Genomic DNA, 14859 nt, shown 5'->3' with positions numbered 1-14859 from the left:
CGGAGTCTCCGAGGGGATCGGCCCACTACCCGCAAAGGCAGAACGGAGCAAGCTGGCTACTGTAACAACTCTTTTACTTGAGAGAGTGGGTGGCTCTTAAAAGAGCCTTTGATTTCACAGGTGTCCTCTTCCACACCAGGGCTGGCTGGGCTTCAGGACGCCGGCCTCACTTGCCCTTTGCCTTGTGGTGGCTCTCCGTCTTCTTGGGGAGCAACACGGCCTGGATGTTGGGCAGGACGCCGCCCTGGGCGATAGTGACTTTGCCCAACAGCTTGTTGAGCTCCTCGTCGTTGCGGATGGCCAGCTGGAGGTGGCGCGGGATGATGCGCGTCTTCTTGTTGTCTCGGGCCGCGTTCCCCGCCAGCTCCAGGATCTCCGCCGTCAGGTACTCCAGCACCGCCGCCATGTACACCGGCGCGCCGGCCCCCACCCGCTCGGCGTAGTTGCCCTTGCGCAGCAGCCGGTGCACTCGGCCCACCGGGAACTGCAGGCCGGCGCGAGACGACCGCGACTTGGCCTTGGCGCGGGCCTTGCCTCCTTGCTTGCCACGACCAGACATGACGGTCACGCTCCCGCAAAACACCTCTCGCTAAGCCACCGACAAAGTCGCCGCGCGCCACCCCCGCTTCACCCTTTTATAGGCAGAACCCGGATTGTCCACCCAGCCCTTCCATTGGCTGAAGCGCATCTTTGTCCTCACGGCCAATAGCGCGGCTCGGCCAGAATCCGCTCATTTCCATAATCTCGTCCCCCCCGCGCAGGAGCGCTGCCGAAAACTCGCGAATCACCACGCAGCCCAAGCACAGCCTTAATTTGCCTACGGCCTCTTTAAGTAGCGAGGCGCTTCCGGCCGCCTGGGCCTTAACTGCGCTGCGTGCGCCTCCGGACGGCTCTCGGTTGTTGCTCGCGCTTCCCGCTATGCCCGAGCCGGCCAAATCCGCTCCCGCGCCCAAGAAGGGCTCCAAGAAAGCGGTCACCAAAGCCCAGAAGAAGGACGGCAAGAAGCGCAAGCGCAGCCGCAAGGAGAGTTACTCCATCTACGTGTACAAGGTGCTCAAGCAGGTGCACCCGGACACCGGCATCTCGTCCAAGGCCATGGGCATCATGAACTCCTTCGTCAACGACATCTTCGAGCGCATCGCCGGCGAGGCCTCCCGCCTGGCGCATTACAACAAGCGCTCCACCATCACGTCGCGGGAGATCCAGACGGCCGTGCGCCTGCTGCTGCCCGGCGAGCTGGCCAAGCACGCCGTGTCCGAGGGCACCAAGGCGGTCACCAAGTACACCAGCTCCAAGTGAGTCCCCGCTGGGAGGCGGCGCTCGCCCGGGGCGCCGGCCGCTTCGCTCCAAAGGCTCTTTTTAGAGCCACCCATCTTCTCCGTGAAAGAAGCTGTCTTTTCTCTACTTATATTCAGATACTTCTCTTTTTATAGCACTTAGTTTTATCTACTTAGGCAATATCAGTGTTTTCTTCTTGAGAACAAGAAAGGAACCCAAGATGGGTCCTGATTTTCTGCATGGTGGAGAGCTAGGTGTATTCATTCTGAAAGGTAACAGCTCTAACTTAAACGGTTAGCGATTCGTGGCAGTCAACGTAAGTCTCACAGATTGTGGGAATTAGTGTTAAGGAGTGTTTACTGTAAAACAGTTGGGATTGTACTTTGTGACTGCATTTTCCTTGCTGTGAAGAATTCATGTTATAAATGCGAAGCAATGCTTTTGAAACCACCTCCAGAACCTCTTTCCTTTTCGTGTATGTCGATATCTGGATTCTGTCGTAAGCAATTTCTAGTTTACACACCTCTCCCGTCCCAGTTTAGTATTCCTTTCAGGTACACTGAGTCAGTACGTACTTCTCAAATTGGAGACGTTAAATTGTCAGATAATAAAAAGGGCACTTAGATTAATCTGTAATAGACCATTTTTGCTCAGGTGTTAAGGAGTTACACAATTCCCCATAGTTGTAATATTGATATTTTACAATCTGGAAAAGGAAGGAAGTAAAGAGGGTTTATAGATTCTCAGGGATTTCCAGAACCTAGGCCTGCTAATCATAAAATGTCCAGGAACTCAACATTGTTAAAACTTTTAAGTCTGAAAAATGTTTGTCACTTTCTTGGAACAGTTGTGTTTTCTTCCTCTTTGAAAATAGAAGCACGAAATATTAGAGAATAAAATGGGCTTTCTCCATTTTTGAGACTGGATGTTTAAAAGCAGTGCTTCCTAATATTTGAGGCCATTTGACCCTGAATCAGTCAGTCTTAATCAGTCACTGAGGGGGAGAGGCAAGGATGGACAACCTCTGGAACATTCCAGGTGATTCACATATTTGATAACCACTGACCTACTGTCTATATAGTTGCCATATTAGTTGGTAAGAACCTGTTGGAGTTTTCAGTCACCACCCAGACAATTACTCCTTTTTCCTTAATTGTCATTTCCCAGAACTCTTTATAATACTATTTAGAAAATTAGTTTCATATATCCCCTCATTAATTCAGGGCACTAAATACAGCATAGGACTTTGCCTTTCTACCTTCATTAGTGTTTGAAAACACATTTTAAAGAGGTCAGGTGAGGACAGAAAATCAGATACTAAAATAAAGGTGTAAAACTAAAACTTCCTGGAAAAAAATGTTAAGTGCACTGCAGGTGTCCTAGCTCATCCCCTTGTGTATACTCTTTTTTTCTCATGTACCCACATAAAATCCCAAATATGATCCTCCAGCACGATTTTTATTGCCTCCTGTCTGCCCTGCCTAATTAAAAAACAGTAAGTTATTTCCTTCTATTCGGCTGAATCCATCCCTTCTTTCCAATGGTTAGACCCCAGGAAACATCTTCCTGCTTTTGCAAGTGCCTTTGCTTGAATCTACTAAGAGATTAGGCAGGAGGCTGAAGTGTGGAAATGGGAAGGAGAAAAGAAATTAGAGGGAGGTTTGAGTTTACAGGGTAGGAATATAATGAAAACATTTTAAGAGGCACACAGGATGTTGGGCAGATGCTGTAATTACATGTTGGGGAGGGAGTCATCACTATTTGGTTCTGAGGATTCTCTGAATATTGGGTAGGAAAGCAAAAATAGCTAATTCTTAAAGGTGGAGATGACTCAGTGTAACTATATTATCCATCAGTAATTCCCTTTGGCATCAACATTTACACTTAACAATTATGAAAACAAAATAGACATCTGTTCAGGCTCCACCATGAGTATTGGTGCACACCACTTCCTGCAATAAAGGCGAGGGGGGGGATCATATTTTGCACTCTCAGATAAATAAAACATGCTGGGGATGCAGCAGTAAACAGAGAAGAAAAAGTCCCTGTCCACATAAAGCTATGTGTTCATTGGTGGATGCTGAAAAGAAGTAAATGGAAGAAATATAATCAGGGAATGATAGGTCTATGGAGTACTACAGAATATGGAATCCAGTGTGGACAACAGGTCTGATCACTTAATATTTGAGCAAAGGCCTGAATAGATAGGATAGTGAGCCATAGCCTACCTTGGAGAAGTGGATTCTAAGAATTGGGAAACAAGTGCAAAGGCCTTGGGGCAGGCACATGTTTGGGGAGTTCAAGGAATAAGCAATGCTAGTATGGCTGAAACACAGCAAGCAAAGAGAATATCTGCAGGGAGAAGAGATCAGGGAGGTAGCTGAAGGTCAGACCATGTAGGCCATAGAGAGGCTTCATAGGCCATCATAAAGATTTTGTTTTTTATTTCAAGTGAGTTGGAGTGCCTTTGGAGAGTTTGATCAGAGTAACGACATTATTTGACTTGTTTTTTTTAAAGCTCATCAAGGATGCTATGTTAAAAAATAGACTATAGGAGAGCAAGAGTAATAGCAGGAGAGAGATAGGTGGTATCACTGGAGATCTGAGAAGTAGTGAAGACATATTTTAATTGAAATTGATGAGCTGAATGTAGTTTATGACAGGAGAAGAATAAAGGATTAATTGCAGGTTTTTGGACAGAGCATTCAGAAAGAGCTGCTATTTACTGACATGAGTGATGAGTAGGTTTGGAGGGAGAAATCCAAAAGTACCGTTTCGGACAAAATTGTGAGACTCCTGGGAGCTATCTGAGTGGAAATATCAAGTAGGAATCAGATAGGAATGACCAAATTCCCAAATGGGAATATGAAATATGATAATCTGGAGTTCAGGGAAGAGAAAGGGGTTGGAGGTAGAAAGTCTGGTTCTTGCTCTTTTGTAGATGATCTGCCGTCTCTTTCTGAAAGCACTTAGACTCACTAGAATATGTCAAGATGTGTTCTCTTCCTGGAAATGACTTAGTTTTGGTCTACTGAGACCAAATTTGACTAAACTCCCCTATGCAACTTCATTTTCAACCTCAGAATAACCAAATGTCTAAGCGAATGTAATTGGAGCATCCTTGGACTAGTGCAATCACATAAGTCACTGTAATCTTTTTTTTTTTTTTTGAAGATCTTATTTTATTTATTTGACAGACAGAAATCACAAGTAGGCAGAGCAGCAAGCAGTGAGAGAGGGGGAAGCAGGCTCCCGCTGAGCAGAGAGCCTGATGCGGGGTTGGATCCCAGGACCCTGAGATCATGACCTGAGCTGAAGGCAGAGGCTTAACCCACTGAGCTACCCAGGCACCCCAAGTCACTGTAATCTTTAATGAGTAGAGCAAGTATGATAAGCGAGAGATAACATTCAGAGTTCTAGTTAGTAGATGGATGATCATTCCCAAACATACATAAGCCCTTTAATGAGATGAAAAATTGTATGTTCTTGATGAAAGTGTAGTTAACATAGTTTTGTTAACTACTATGTTAACTACTATGTAGTTAACATAGATTTGTTTCATTGCAAAAATAAAATGGGGGGCGCCTGGTTGGCTCAGTGGGTTAAGTCGCTGCCTTCGGCTCAGGTCATGATCCCAGCGTCCTGGGATCGAGTCCCGCATTGGGCTCTCTGCTCAGCAGGGAGACTGCTTCCCCCTCTCTCTCTCTCTGCCTGCCTCTCTGCCTACTTGTGATCTCTGTCTGTCAAATAAGTAAATAAAATCTTAAAAAATAAAATAAAATAAAATGGATGATAATGTCTATGAAAGCTGTTTCTGTCGTACTTAAAGTCTTTAATCACAATTTAAAAAAAAATTCTCAAGAAGGGGTAGTTCAAACCTATAGAAAAATTGAAAAAAAAAAAGATCTTCAACCATATCTTCATCTAGATTCACTAATTCACAATTTGCTGCATTTGCTTTATCACTTTTCATGCACACTTACACATTTTTTGAATAATTTAAAAATAAGTTGCAAACATTCTGACAATTCTCCCTAAACACTTTCGCATTTCTCCCTTAGAAATAAAGACATTGTCCTATATCACTACATACCATTATTACATACAACAAATTTAATACTGACTTAATATTAAGTTATATACAATCCATATTCAAATTTCTTCAATTGTGAAAAAAATATCCTATATATAGCTGTTGTATTAGTTTCCATGGCCTAATTGGAAATAGTCTTTGCAGTTGTAACAAATTACAGTTGATCTTTTTTTTTTTTTTTTGGTGAAGGGTTTTTTGTTAATTTGTTATTTATTATTTGTTATTTGTTAATTTGCATCTGAAAAGAACGCATATACAAAGAATTGGGACAGGAGGAAGCATTGGTTCAACAGTAATCAATCTACAAAAATTGGGATTAGGGGAAGATGGAGAAGATTACCCAAACATTTTTTTAAAAAACTGGAAACTGCAACCAAAGTAAGTGGATAAAATTCTTATTAACACTCACAAAGAGTCTTAAGACTCCATTATTTTTTTAAATTAAATTAGGGCCCTCAAATAGCTACTCTAGGGTTCCTCATATGCAAAAACAGACACAAGGGGATTCCCCTGACTGGTCTCCTGTTGTTAAATGTTCTCCCCACCCACCCACACCCCCCAGCTTCTTCATCCTCCCAGCTTGAAAGAGGATGCGCATCATTCCAAAGATCTGTCTCCTAGCGCCACCCCTCACATTTCCTGGATTTACCAGGTCTTCAGCTGTATTCTAGGAACACTGTATTGTACACTATTAAGCTGGATATCTCTGCTAAGCATGTACGACAATGACTGACAGGGGAAAAAATGTTTTTTAATTATGTACTCAATCCATTTGGTGTACTTCCAAAGGCACAATACTTTTCTTCATTTATCAGTGAAAGAAGAAATTAACTTCAAAAAAAATCAAATGGCAAACAAATTTCCTTGAAAGTCACAGTCACATATAGAGTGTGCATCCTAGAAGAGAGGAGGGGCAAGACACGTTCCACCCACTTCCGTGAGTTTCATCAAATACTGGACCTACTCAAGGGTAGAGAGAAAAGGCAACTTTCAAAAAGGAGTGGGTTGTGGGTTTGTTTGTTTTTTGTTTTTTTTTTTTAATAGAGATCACAAGTAGGCGCACGCAGAGAGAGAGAGAGAAAGGGAAGCAGGCTCCCCGCCCCCCCAGCAGAGAGCCCAATTCAGGGCTGGATGTAGGGCTTGATCCCAGGACTCTGGGATCATAACCTGAACCGAAGGCAGAGGCTTTAACCCACTGAGCCACCTAGGCACCCCTGAAGGAGTATGTTTTTAAATGAGACATTTAGGGCGCCTGGGTGGTTCAGTAAATGCCTCATTATAAATGAGGCATCATTTATAATGAGGCATTTACTATACTCCTTCCTAAGAGCACGAGGTGAAGAACAAGTTTTCTAAACTAGATCTAGGAAGTGGAATGTGGAATCAATTCATCCTCCTTCCCTTAAGGGCTGTCCAATGGTTAATGAATTTTAAAAACATGACTAAATAAAAACAACCCCCCCCCACACTCCTGTACCCCACCCCACTGCCCCAACGGGTTTGGGGCACCGACCCTTGAGCAGTCAAAAATCTGCATGTGAATTTTGATTCCCCCCAAAGGACTACTAGTCTACTGTTGACTGGAAGGAAGGCCTTCTGATAACATCAGTCATTAACACACAGTTCGTGTCATATACTATTTTCTTACAATAAAGTAGGCTAAAGAGAAGAAAATGTGATTAAAATCATAAGAAAATACATTTGGAGTTCTGGGCCATATTTATCCAAAAAATGTGTACAAGTGGACCTGTGCAGTTCAAGTGTGTTGTTCAGGGGTCAACTAACTGTATTATAAACTTTGTGGCTTAAACACATACTTATTCTCTTACAGTTCTAGAGATCAAAAATATAAAATCAGTTTCACCAAGTGGAAACCAATACTGTACTCTCTCCAAAGGCTCTAGGGAGAGACTCCATTTCCATGCATTTCCCAGCTTCTAGGCGGGGACCTTTCTCTGCTCACGGTCCCTTCTTTCCTCTTCAAAGGTGTCGTATCATCTTCAAATCTCTCTCTGCTGTCATCGCCTTTTTCCGCCCTTGACCTTTCTGCTTTACTCTGATAAGGACCCTGGTGATTACATTTGGGGCTCACTCAAATAATTGAGGATAATCTCCCTATTTCAAAACTGTATCAGTAAAGTCCCCTTTGCCATATAAGGTAACATTCACAGATTCTACGGACTTAGATGTGCATGTAATTGGGGGCCATGTGCTGCTTGCCACAGCTGTGGACTGCTGTTAGGCATTGAATTTTGTCCTCTAAAAAGATATGTTGAAATCTAACTCCCCAGGGCCTTAGAATGTGGCCTTATTTGGAAGTAGGGTCTTTGCAGCGATGTACAGTCATACCTCTGACATATTGTGGGTTAGGTTCCAGACCACCACAATAAAGCAAATATTGCAATAAAGTAAATCAAATGAAATTTTGAGTTACTCAGTACATATAAAAATTATGTTTACACTGTGTTGTATTTTATTAAGTGTGCAATAGCATTATGTTAAAAAAAACCTCCGATATATATACCTTAATTACAAAATATTTTATTGATAAAAATGCTAACAATCATCTGAGCTTTCAGCAAGCTGTGATCAGTGATCAGAAGTTGCCATAACAATAATAATGGAAAGTTTGAACTATTGTAAGAATTACCAAAATGTGATAGAGACATTGAGTGAGCAAATGGTGTTGGAAAAATGATGCCAATGGGCTCGCTCCATATAGGGTTGGTGCAAGCCTTCAATTTGTAAACAATGCATTATCTGCAAAGCACAATAAAATGAGATTTGCCTGTAATCAATTTAAAATGAGGTCATTAGGGTGGGCCCAAATCCCATGTGACTATGAACATGAAAATGTACAAACACACAGGAAGAAAACTGAGCTAGAGATCGGAGTTATGCAGTCACATGCCAAAAAAATAGCTGGAACTACCAGAAGCTGGGAAAAAAACAGAGGATTCTCCTTAAGAGCCTTCAGAGGGACCGGGCCCTGGCAACACCTTGACTTCAGATTCCTAGCCTCCAGAACTACGGCAGAATAAATCCCTGTTGTTGTTTTTTTAAACGATTTTATTTATTTATTTGAGATAGAGTGAGAGAGATCACAAGTAGGCAGGGAGGCAGGCAGAGAGACATGGTGAAGCAGGCTCCCCACCAAGCAGAGCTCCCGATGCAGGGCTCGATCCCAGGACCCTGAGATCATGACCTGGGCCGAAGGCAAAGGCTTAACCTACTAATCCACCCAGGCGCTGCAAATTCCTGTTGTTTTAAGCCACTCAGTTTCTGGCCCTCTATTATAGAAACCCTGAAAACCTCATACAAAGACTAAGATTTTTAGTAACAGAATTACATTAAGTTTTTAAATAAAATCTCAGATTTCTTTAAATCCCAGACATTCCTCCTGGATGGTAATATTAATCTCTGGCCCTGGTGAAGTATTGATTTTAATTTAACTTGGAGACTTGGTCCAAATGTGCAGTTGGAGCACCTCTATTTTTTTCTTATCCACCACATTTAACCTCTTTGAGACCTTTTGGGACAAACAGTCTATTATTGTTTATGCTGGGAAATTATGTTATTATTTCTCAAACATTTCAAGATTCAAACTAGTTTAAATGAAAGTATGTCGGATAAACAGGCTTAACTGGATATCCGACGGTAGAACAGGGCTTCCAGTTTGGCTGAATTCCATGAGTGGTTGGTTCAGTTCTCCAATTCTCCCCTGTGGATGTACTTTTTCCTCTAGTGGGATCATGACCCCAGCGAAAGGCAGACACTTAACGACTAAGCCACCCAGATGCCCCCCAGTATTCTATTTTGATTTACAGCCCCAGTTGTTCAGAGGCGTTCTGGGGGGCTCAGTTGGTTAAGTATCTGACTCTTAATTTCAGTTTAGGTCATAATCTCAGAGTCTGGAGGATCAATCCTGCCTCATGCTCCCCGATCAGCAGGGAGTCTGCTTGAGATTCTCTCCCTCTCCCTCCCTGGCTGCTCCACCCCACCCACACACTCACTCTCAAATAAACAAATCTTTAAAAGAACAAAAAAACCCACACAGCACTAATTGTTCAAACCAAAACTTAGTAGTTTTGCTCTTACATAATCTTATTCCTCACCAAAACCAGTCAATTTTACCTCCAAAATATAATCCTAATTCCAACATAGCTAACCATGACCATTACCATCACTGTATTCCAATCCATAGTGTCTAAATTTCCTAGGGGTTCTCACACTTAGGCACCCATTGGAATCACCCAAAGGATCTATTAACACAGATTATCAGGGCCTGAACTTCTCACTTTCAATAGATTTTTCAGGTAATGGGGATGCTCCTGATCTGGAGACCAGATTTCAGGAATCACTGCTCTAGTCCGCAACACTAATTGTTTTATTGTTTTTTTTGCTCCTACTGTGGGCAACCTAGGGTCTATGACCACTAAGCAATCAGCGTAATCTTTTTTAAGGTTATAACAGATCCCTGCCTTAAAAACAATCCAAGAGTTCCCTAAACACTGAGAACAAACTCTCAAGCTAATCAACTTCCTTTTCACTTTGCCAACCATATTGGGCTTTCTGCTCCTCTAGCATTTGAGTCTCTTTCCTACCTCAGAAATTGCCCATTTTTCGTTCCTAATACGTGAAAATAGCCTCTAAATCAGACAAACTAATCTAAGAAACAGTTCTTGGGGGAAATCACCATTACCATATTTTAGGCAGGTTATGTGGGATTTGATTAGGGAGAGAGAAGGCACAAAGAAGGCACCATCAGGAAGGGTTAATTTCTCTATCAAAATCAGCTTCAATTTTCCTAATGGGAGAATTTTCCATGAATGATATGAGGTGTTTGTGAATCGAAGATATTGACTCGAGGGATTTGTTGGAACCAAATATAAAAGTCATCACTTTTTAGCATACGTAATGAAATATTTAGGTACCACCACCGTTTTGCCAAGTGTTAACACAATAGAATTGCTGGTTTTATCCTAACGACTATCTCATCGTGCATAAATAAGTTTATGAAAAGCAATTCACGTACTTGTGTACATGTTCAACTGCACGTAGCAAAACCAAAGCCAGTTTCAAGAACAGTCCTCTCCCAACAAGCCACATCATACCTACACCCGAGTTCGTTTTTCACTAACTAGGCATAAACTATCCTATCGCTTAACTGAAAAGGACAAAGACGGACATTTGAACGCAACAAGCAGGAATTTAATGTACTAGAAAAGAAACGCCCTAACATAGTAGGAGTCATACATACACAATACAGCACATGAACAGCTTCTTTCATGAAGATGGGTGGCTCTGAAAAGAGCCTTTGGAGCGAAGCGGCCGGCGCCCCGGGCGAGCGCCGCCTCCCAGCGGGGACTCACTTGGAGCTGGTGTACTTGGTGACCGCCTTGGTGCCCTCGGACACGGCGTGCTTGGCCAGCTCGCCGGGCAGCAGCAGGCGCACGGCCGTCTGGATCTCCCGCGACGTGATGGTGGAGCGCTTGTTGTAATGCGCCAGGCGGGAGGCCTCGCCGGCGATGCGCTCGAAGATGTCGTTGACGAAGGAGTTCATGATGCCCATGGCCTTGGACGAGATGCCGGTGTCCGGGTGCACCTGCTTGAGCACCTTGTACACGTAGATGGAGTAACTCTCCTTGCGGCTGCGCTTGCGCTTCTTGCCGTCCTTCTTCTGGGCTTTGGTGACCGCTTTCTTGGAGCCCTTCTTGGGCGCGGGAGCGGATTTGGCCGGCTCGGGCATAGCGGGAAGCGCGAGCAACAACCGAGAGCCGTCCGGAGGCGCACGCAGCGCAGTTAAGGCCCAGGCGGCCGGAAGCGCCTCGCTACTTAAAGAGGCCGTAGGCAAATTAAGGCTGTGCTTGGGCTGCGTGGTGATTCGCGAGTTTTCGGCAGCGCTCCTGCGCGGGGGGACGAGATTATGGAAATGAGCGGATTCTGGCCGAGCCGCGCTATTGGCCGTGAGGACAAAGATGCGCTTCAGCCAATGGAAGGGCTGGGTGGACAATCCGGGTTCTGCCTATAAAAGGGTGAAGCGGGGTGGCGCGCGGCGACTTTGTCGGTGGCTTAGCGAGAGGTGTTTTGCGGGAGCGTGACCGTCATGTCTGGTCGTGGCAAGCAAGGAGGCAAGGCCCGCGCCAAGGCCAAGTCGCGGTCGTCTCGCGCCGGCCTGCAGTTCCCGGTGGGCCGAGTGCACCGGCTGCTGCGCAAGGGCAACTACGCCGAGCGGGTGGGGGCCGGCGCGCCGGTGTACATGGCGGCGGTGCTGGAGTACCTGACGGCGGAGATCCTGGAGCTGGCGGGGAACGCGGCCCGAGACAACAAGAAGACGCGCATCATCCCGCGCCACCTCCAGCTGGCCATCCGCAACGACGAGGAGCTCAACAAGCTGTTGGGCAAAGTCACTATCGCCCAGGGCGGCGTCCTGCCAAACATCCAGGCCGTGTTGCTCCCCAAGAAGACGGAGAGCCACCACAAGGCAAAGGGCAAGTGAGGCCGGCGTCCTGAAGCCCAGCCAGCCCTGGTGTGGAAGAGGACACCTGTGAAATCAAAGGCTCTTTTAACTCTCTCAAGTAAAAGAGTTGTTACAGTAGCCAGCTTGCTCCGTTCTGCCTTTGCGGGTAGTGGGCCGATCCCCTCGGAGACTCCGAGGCGAGGCGAGAGGAAGGGGTTGCCCCTCCCCCGTTGCTCGTCTCCAACCCTGAGCTCTCGACCATCTTGATTTTGTTGGGTGGCTCGTAGACCTTAGGACTGGACGCGGGGAGAGGGGTACAGCCACGCTCGATTCGGTCAGGAGTACTGTCAGGCGGCTCCTGACTCTTAAGTGGGGGGCCGAGGGCGCAGCTGGCCCGCTTCCCGAGGCCTTGGCCTAACGCACACGTGCACTCCTGCCGGCAGGCAAGGGAGCGGGCAGTTTGCGGGAGTGCGGCAGACCTGGTCCTGGGCTTTCCTGAGCCGGCTGTTGGTCAAGTAAAAGTGAGGGACGGCCTTGGCAGCGGCGGTGCGGGCCCCCACCTAGCTTCCTGGAGGCGGGATCTCGCGCCCGGAAGGCGGAGGGGTTGAGGGGATGAGGGGAGACCACTTTCCGACCTGAAAAGCCCCGACAGGCGTTCCGCCTGACGGAACGAGGGGGCTCTGCAAAGGTAACAAGGCGTTTTGGGGGACGGAGCCCACGCAAGATTGAGGTCGAGTTGGGGAGACAGCGTGGGAAGGAACGGGGAGCCGTGTGTTCTAGGGGGTTGAAGGGCTGGGGAGGAACAACATTCTTGCGAGCTAACACGCCCCTCCCCCGCCCGCCGAAAAGAAAGGAAAAACAAGGTGCGGAAGGCTGTTGGCAAACTGGAGAGTGAGGAGGGCGGGCGGGGTAGGGAGGATTCTGCCCAAGCCAATGGGTGACGCCAGGGCGGGTGACGTCACGGCCAATGGGCAGGCAGCGCGGGACTTTCAAGTCTTGTCCCGCCCAATCGGAGACAGTCGGTGCCTATAAAAAGTGGGGCGGCGGGCGGAGGGGGCGTTAGTGTGGCTGCGGCGGCGCGGTTGAGGTGGTGATTTGGTTGGTATGGCTCGCACGAAGCAGACGGCCCGCAAGTCGACCGGTGGCAAGGCCCCGCGCAAGCAGCTGGCCACCAAGGCGGCCCGCAAGAGCGCGCCGGCCACGGGCGGCGTGAAGAAGCCGCACCGCTACCGGCCGGGCACCGTGGCCCTGCGGGAGATCCGGCGCTACCAGAAGTCCACCGAGCTGCTGATCCGCAAGCTGCCGTTCCAGCGGCTGGTGCGCGAGATCGCGCAGGACTTCAAGACGGACCTGCGCTTCCAGAGCTCGGCGGTCATGGCGCTGCAGGAGGCGAGCGAGGCCTACCTGGTGGGGCTGTTCGAGGACACGAACCTGTGCGCCATCCACGCCAAGCGCGTCACCATCATGCCCAAGGACATCCAGCTGGCGCGCCGCATCCGCGGGGAGCGGGCTTGAGTGAGCGCTCGGCTCGAGCTTCCATCCCATCCAAAGGCTCTTTTCAGAGCCACCCACGACAGCACTTAAGAAGAAGCTGTGCCACTTACGTCGTCTATCCGCTCCTAGCCGGCGGGCGCTTCCCTATCGCGGGAGGGTGGGACAGATGAGTGCTCATGACATGTGACGTAAAGGCCACGAGCCAGATCCAGGTTCCCTGTTGGCTAGCTTCCCTCTCCCGGCGGCCAGGGTCCTCCGTTTCGCTTCTGCGAAACGACGGTCCACGCTCGCTTTACTGATTGGTGTGAGTGGTCTTTTAGCCGCTCCACCGTGACCCAGGTTGTAAGCTGTCTGGGAAGAGAAAAGGGGATTTCAGGGTCGAGAGGGGCCCGAGACAACGGAGTTTCTATGCGACGCTAGGGACTTGACCTCCAGTGGGCACCCCGGCTGGCCTTTTTTTTTAAGATCATTTATTTATTGACAGATCACAAGTAGGCAGAGAGACGGGGAAGCTGGCTCCCCATCGAGCAGAGAGCCCAATGTGGGGCTTGATCCCAGGATCCTAAGACCATGACCTGAGCCGAAGACAGAGTCTTTAACCCACTGAGCCACCCAGGCGCCCCCTGGCTGGCTTTTTTAAGCCACGGGGAGTGGCGCGGCGTCGCTGTGCTCGGACGACCTCCACATCCCAGTCGGAAGTGGCCCCGAAAGGCGCGGCGCTCTGGCTGGGGAGGGAAATCGCCACCTTCGTATGGCCCGACCTCTGCCGCGTCGAGTTCTGGATTCCTGAGCTTTACCAGTAGGTTGGGTGTCAGTAATGCCCAGGCTTCTCAGATCAACCGGATTTTGCTGGTCCAAAGTCCCTTGTGGGCCTGAGCGACTTTGCCAGAGGTCTTATGTCCTTGACGTTCTCATTTTCCCCAATCCTGTCCCCACCCAGTCGCCCTTTTTAATGCCAGTGGACCTCAAGGCAGGTAATATGGGCAGCTCCAAGCAGAAATGGACCAGAGGACAAAGAGGGTCCGGCTTCTGCAGCCCGGCATTCAGTTCTGACAGTCCTGTGGGTTTCAATAAAAAGAGCGGCAGCCGCCGGAAGGTTCAAAGACCGCCTTCACCAAGGCCCCTCCCCGCGATCTTTGCTGGTTGGTACCGTTACCTGCTCACGTCCGCAGCAGGAGACTCCTGTTCCTCCAGAACAACCCCAGATGCAGACATAAAACTTTGTGCATGTAGTAGAGGAGTTGTCCAGCGCGGGGCGCTCGTAGTTCAAGCTCTTGGGCAGCTGGAACCAATGGGAGGCACACAAGCCGCTCTGCTCCTCCCTTTCCGTGGTTATATTTGGCTGCCCTAGAATCTGTGAGGGCAGAGAGCAGTTTATCTCCGACGGTCTATTCGTACACCAGATGAAAGTGGAAGATTTAAGGCCTCTTGGTATCTTAGAAACGAGTCGGTTGGGGCCTTGGAAAGCCGGCACTGCGCAAGACTCAGCAGCAAGTGTGTGGGTGACCCCTCTTCTTTGAACACCACTTATTTG

The 14859-nt window shown here is 47.9% G+C and overlaps 5 protein-coding genes across 5 annotated transcripts; 3 read left to right on the top strand and 2 right to left on the bottom strand.

Annotated features, from left to right (window-relative positions):
* Positions 1-57: 57 nt before the first annotated feature.
* Positions 58-593, bottom strand: LOC122900471 (histone H2A type 2-A). The gene has a single exon (XM_044239163.1). The coding sequence runs from the start codon at positions 557-559 to the stop codon at positions 167-169; it is 393 nt and encodes a 130-aa protein (XP_044095098.1). The 5' UTR covers positions 560-593; the 3' UTR covers positions 58-166.
* A 173-nt stretch (positions 594-766) lies between these two features.
* On the top strand, positions 767-1375 carry LOC122900470 (histone H2B type 2-E). The gene has a single exon (XM_044239161.1). It carries the CDS (start codon positions 919-921, stop codon positions 1297-1299), a length of 381 nt encoding a protein of 126 aa, XP_044095096.1. The 5' UTR covers positions 767-918; the 3' UTR covers positions 1300-1375.
* Positions 1376-10662: 9287 nt separating this feature from the next.
* On the bottom strand, positions 10663-11442 carry LOC122900468 (histone H2B type 2-E). Its single transcript, XM_044239159.1, has one exon. It carries the CDS (start codon positions 11118-11120, stop codon positions 10740-10742), a length of 381 nt encoding a protein of 126 aa, XP_044095094.1. The 5' UTR covers positions 11121-11442; the 3' UTR covers positions 10663-10739.
* LOC122900466 (histone H2A type 2-A) lies at positions 11426-11934 on the top strand. The gene has a single exon (XM_044239158.1). It carries the CDS (start codon positions 11478-11480, stop codon positions 11868-11870), a length of 393 nt encoding a protein of 130 aa, XP_044095093.1. The 5' UTR covers positions 11426-11477; the 3' UTR covers positions 11871-11934.
* Positions 11935-12932: 998 nt separating this feature from the next.
* LOC122900469 (histone H3) lies at positions 12933-13546 on the top strand. The gene has a single exon (XM_044239160.1). It carries the CDS (start codon positions 12936-12938, stop codon positions 13344-13346), a length of 411 nt encoding a protein of 136 aa, XP_044095095.1. The 5' UTR covers positions 12933-12935; the 3' UTR covers positions 13347-13546.
* The last annotated feature ends 1313 nt before the right edge of the window (positions 13547-14859 follow it).

Source organism: Neovison vison, chromosome 2 (assembly GCF_020171115.1).
Source record: "Neovison vison isolate M4711 chromosome 2, ASM_NN_V1, whole genome shotgun sequence".
NCBI classification, from domain to species: domain Eukaryota; kingdom Metazoa; phylum Chordata; class Mammalia; order Carnivora; family Mustelidae; genus Neogale; species Neogale vison.
This window is presented reverse-complemented; position numbering and strand designations above follow the sequence as displayed.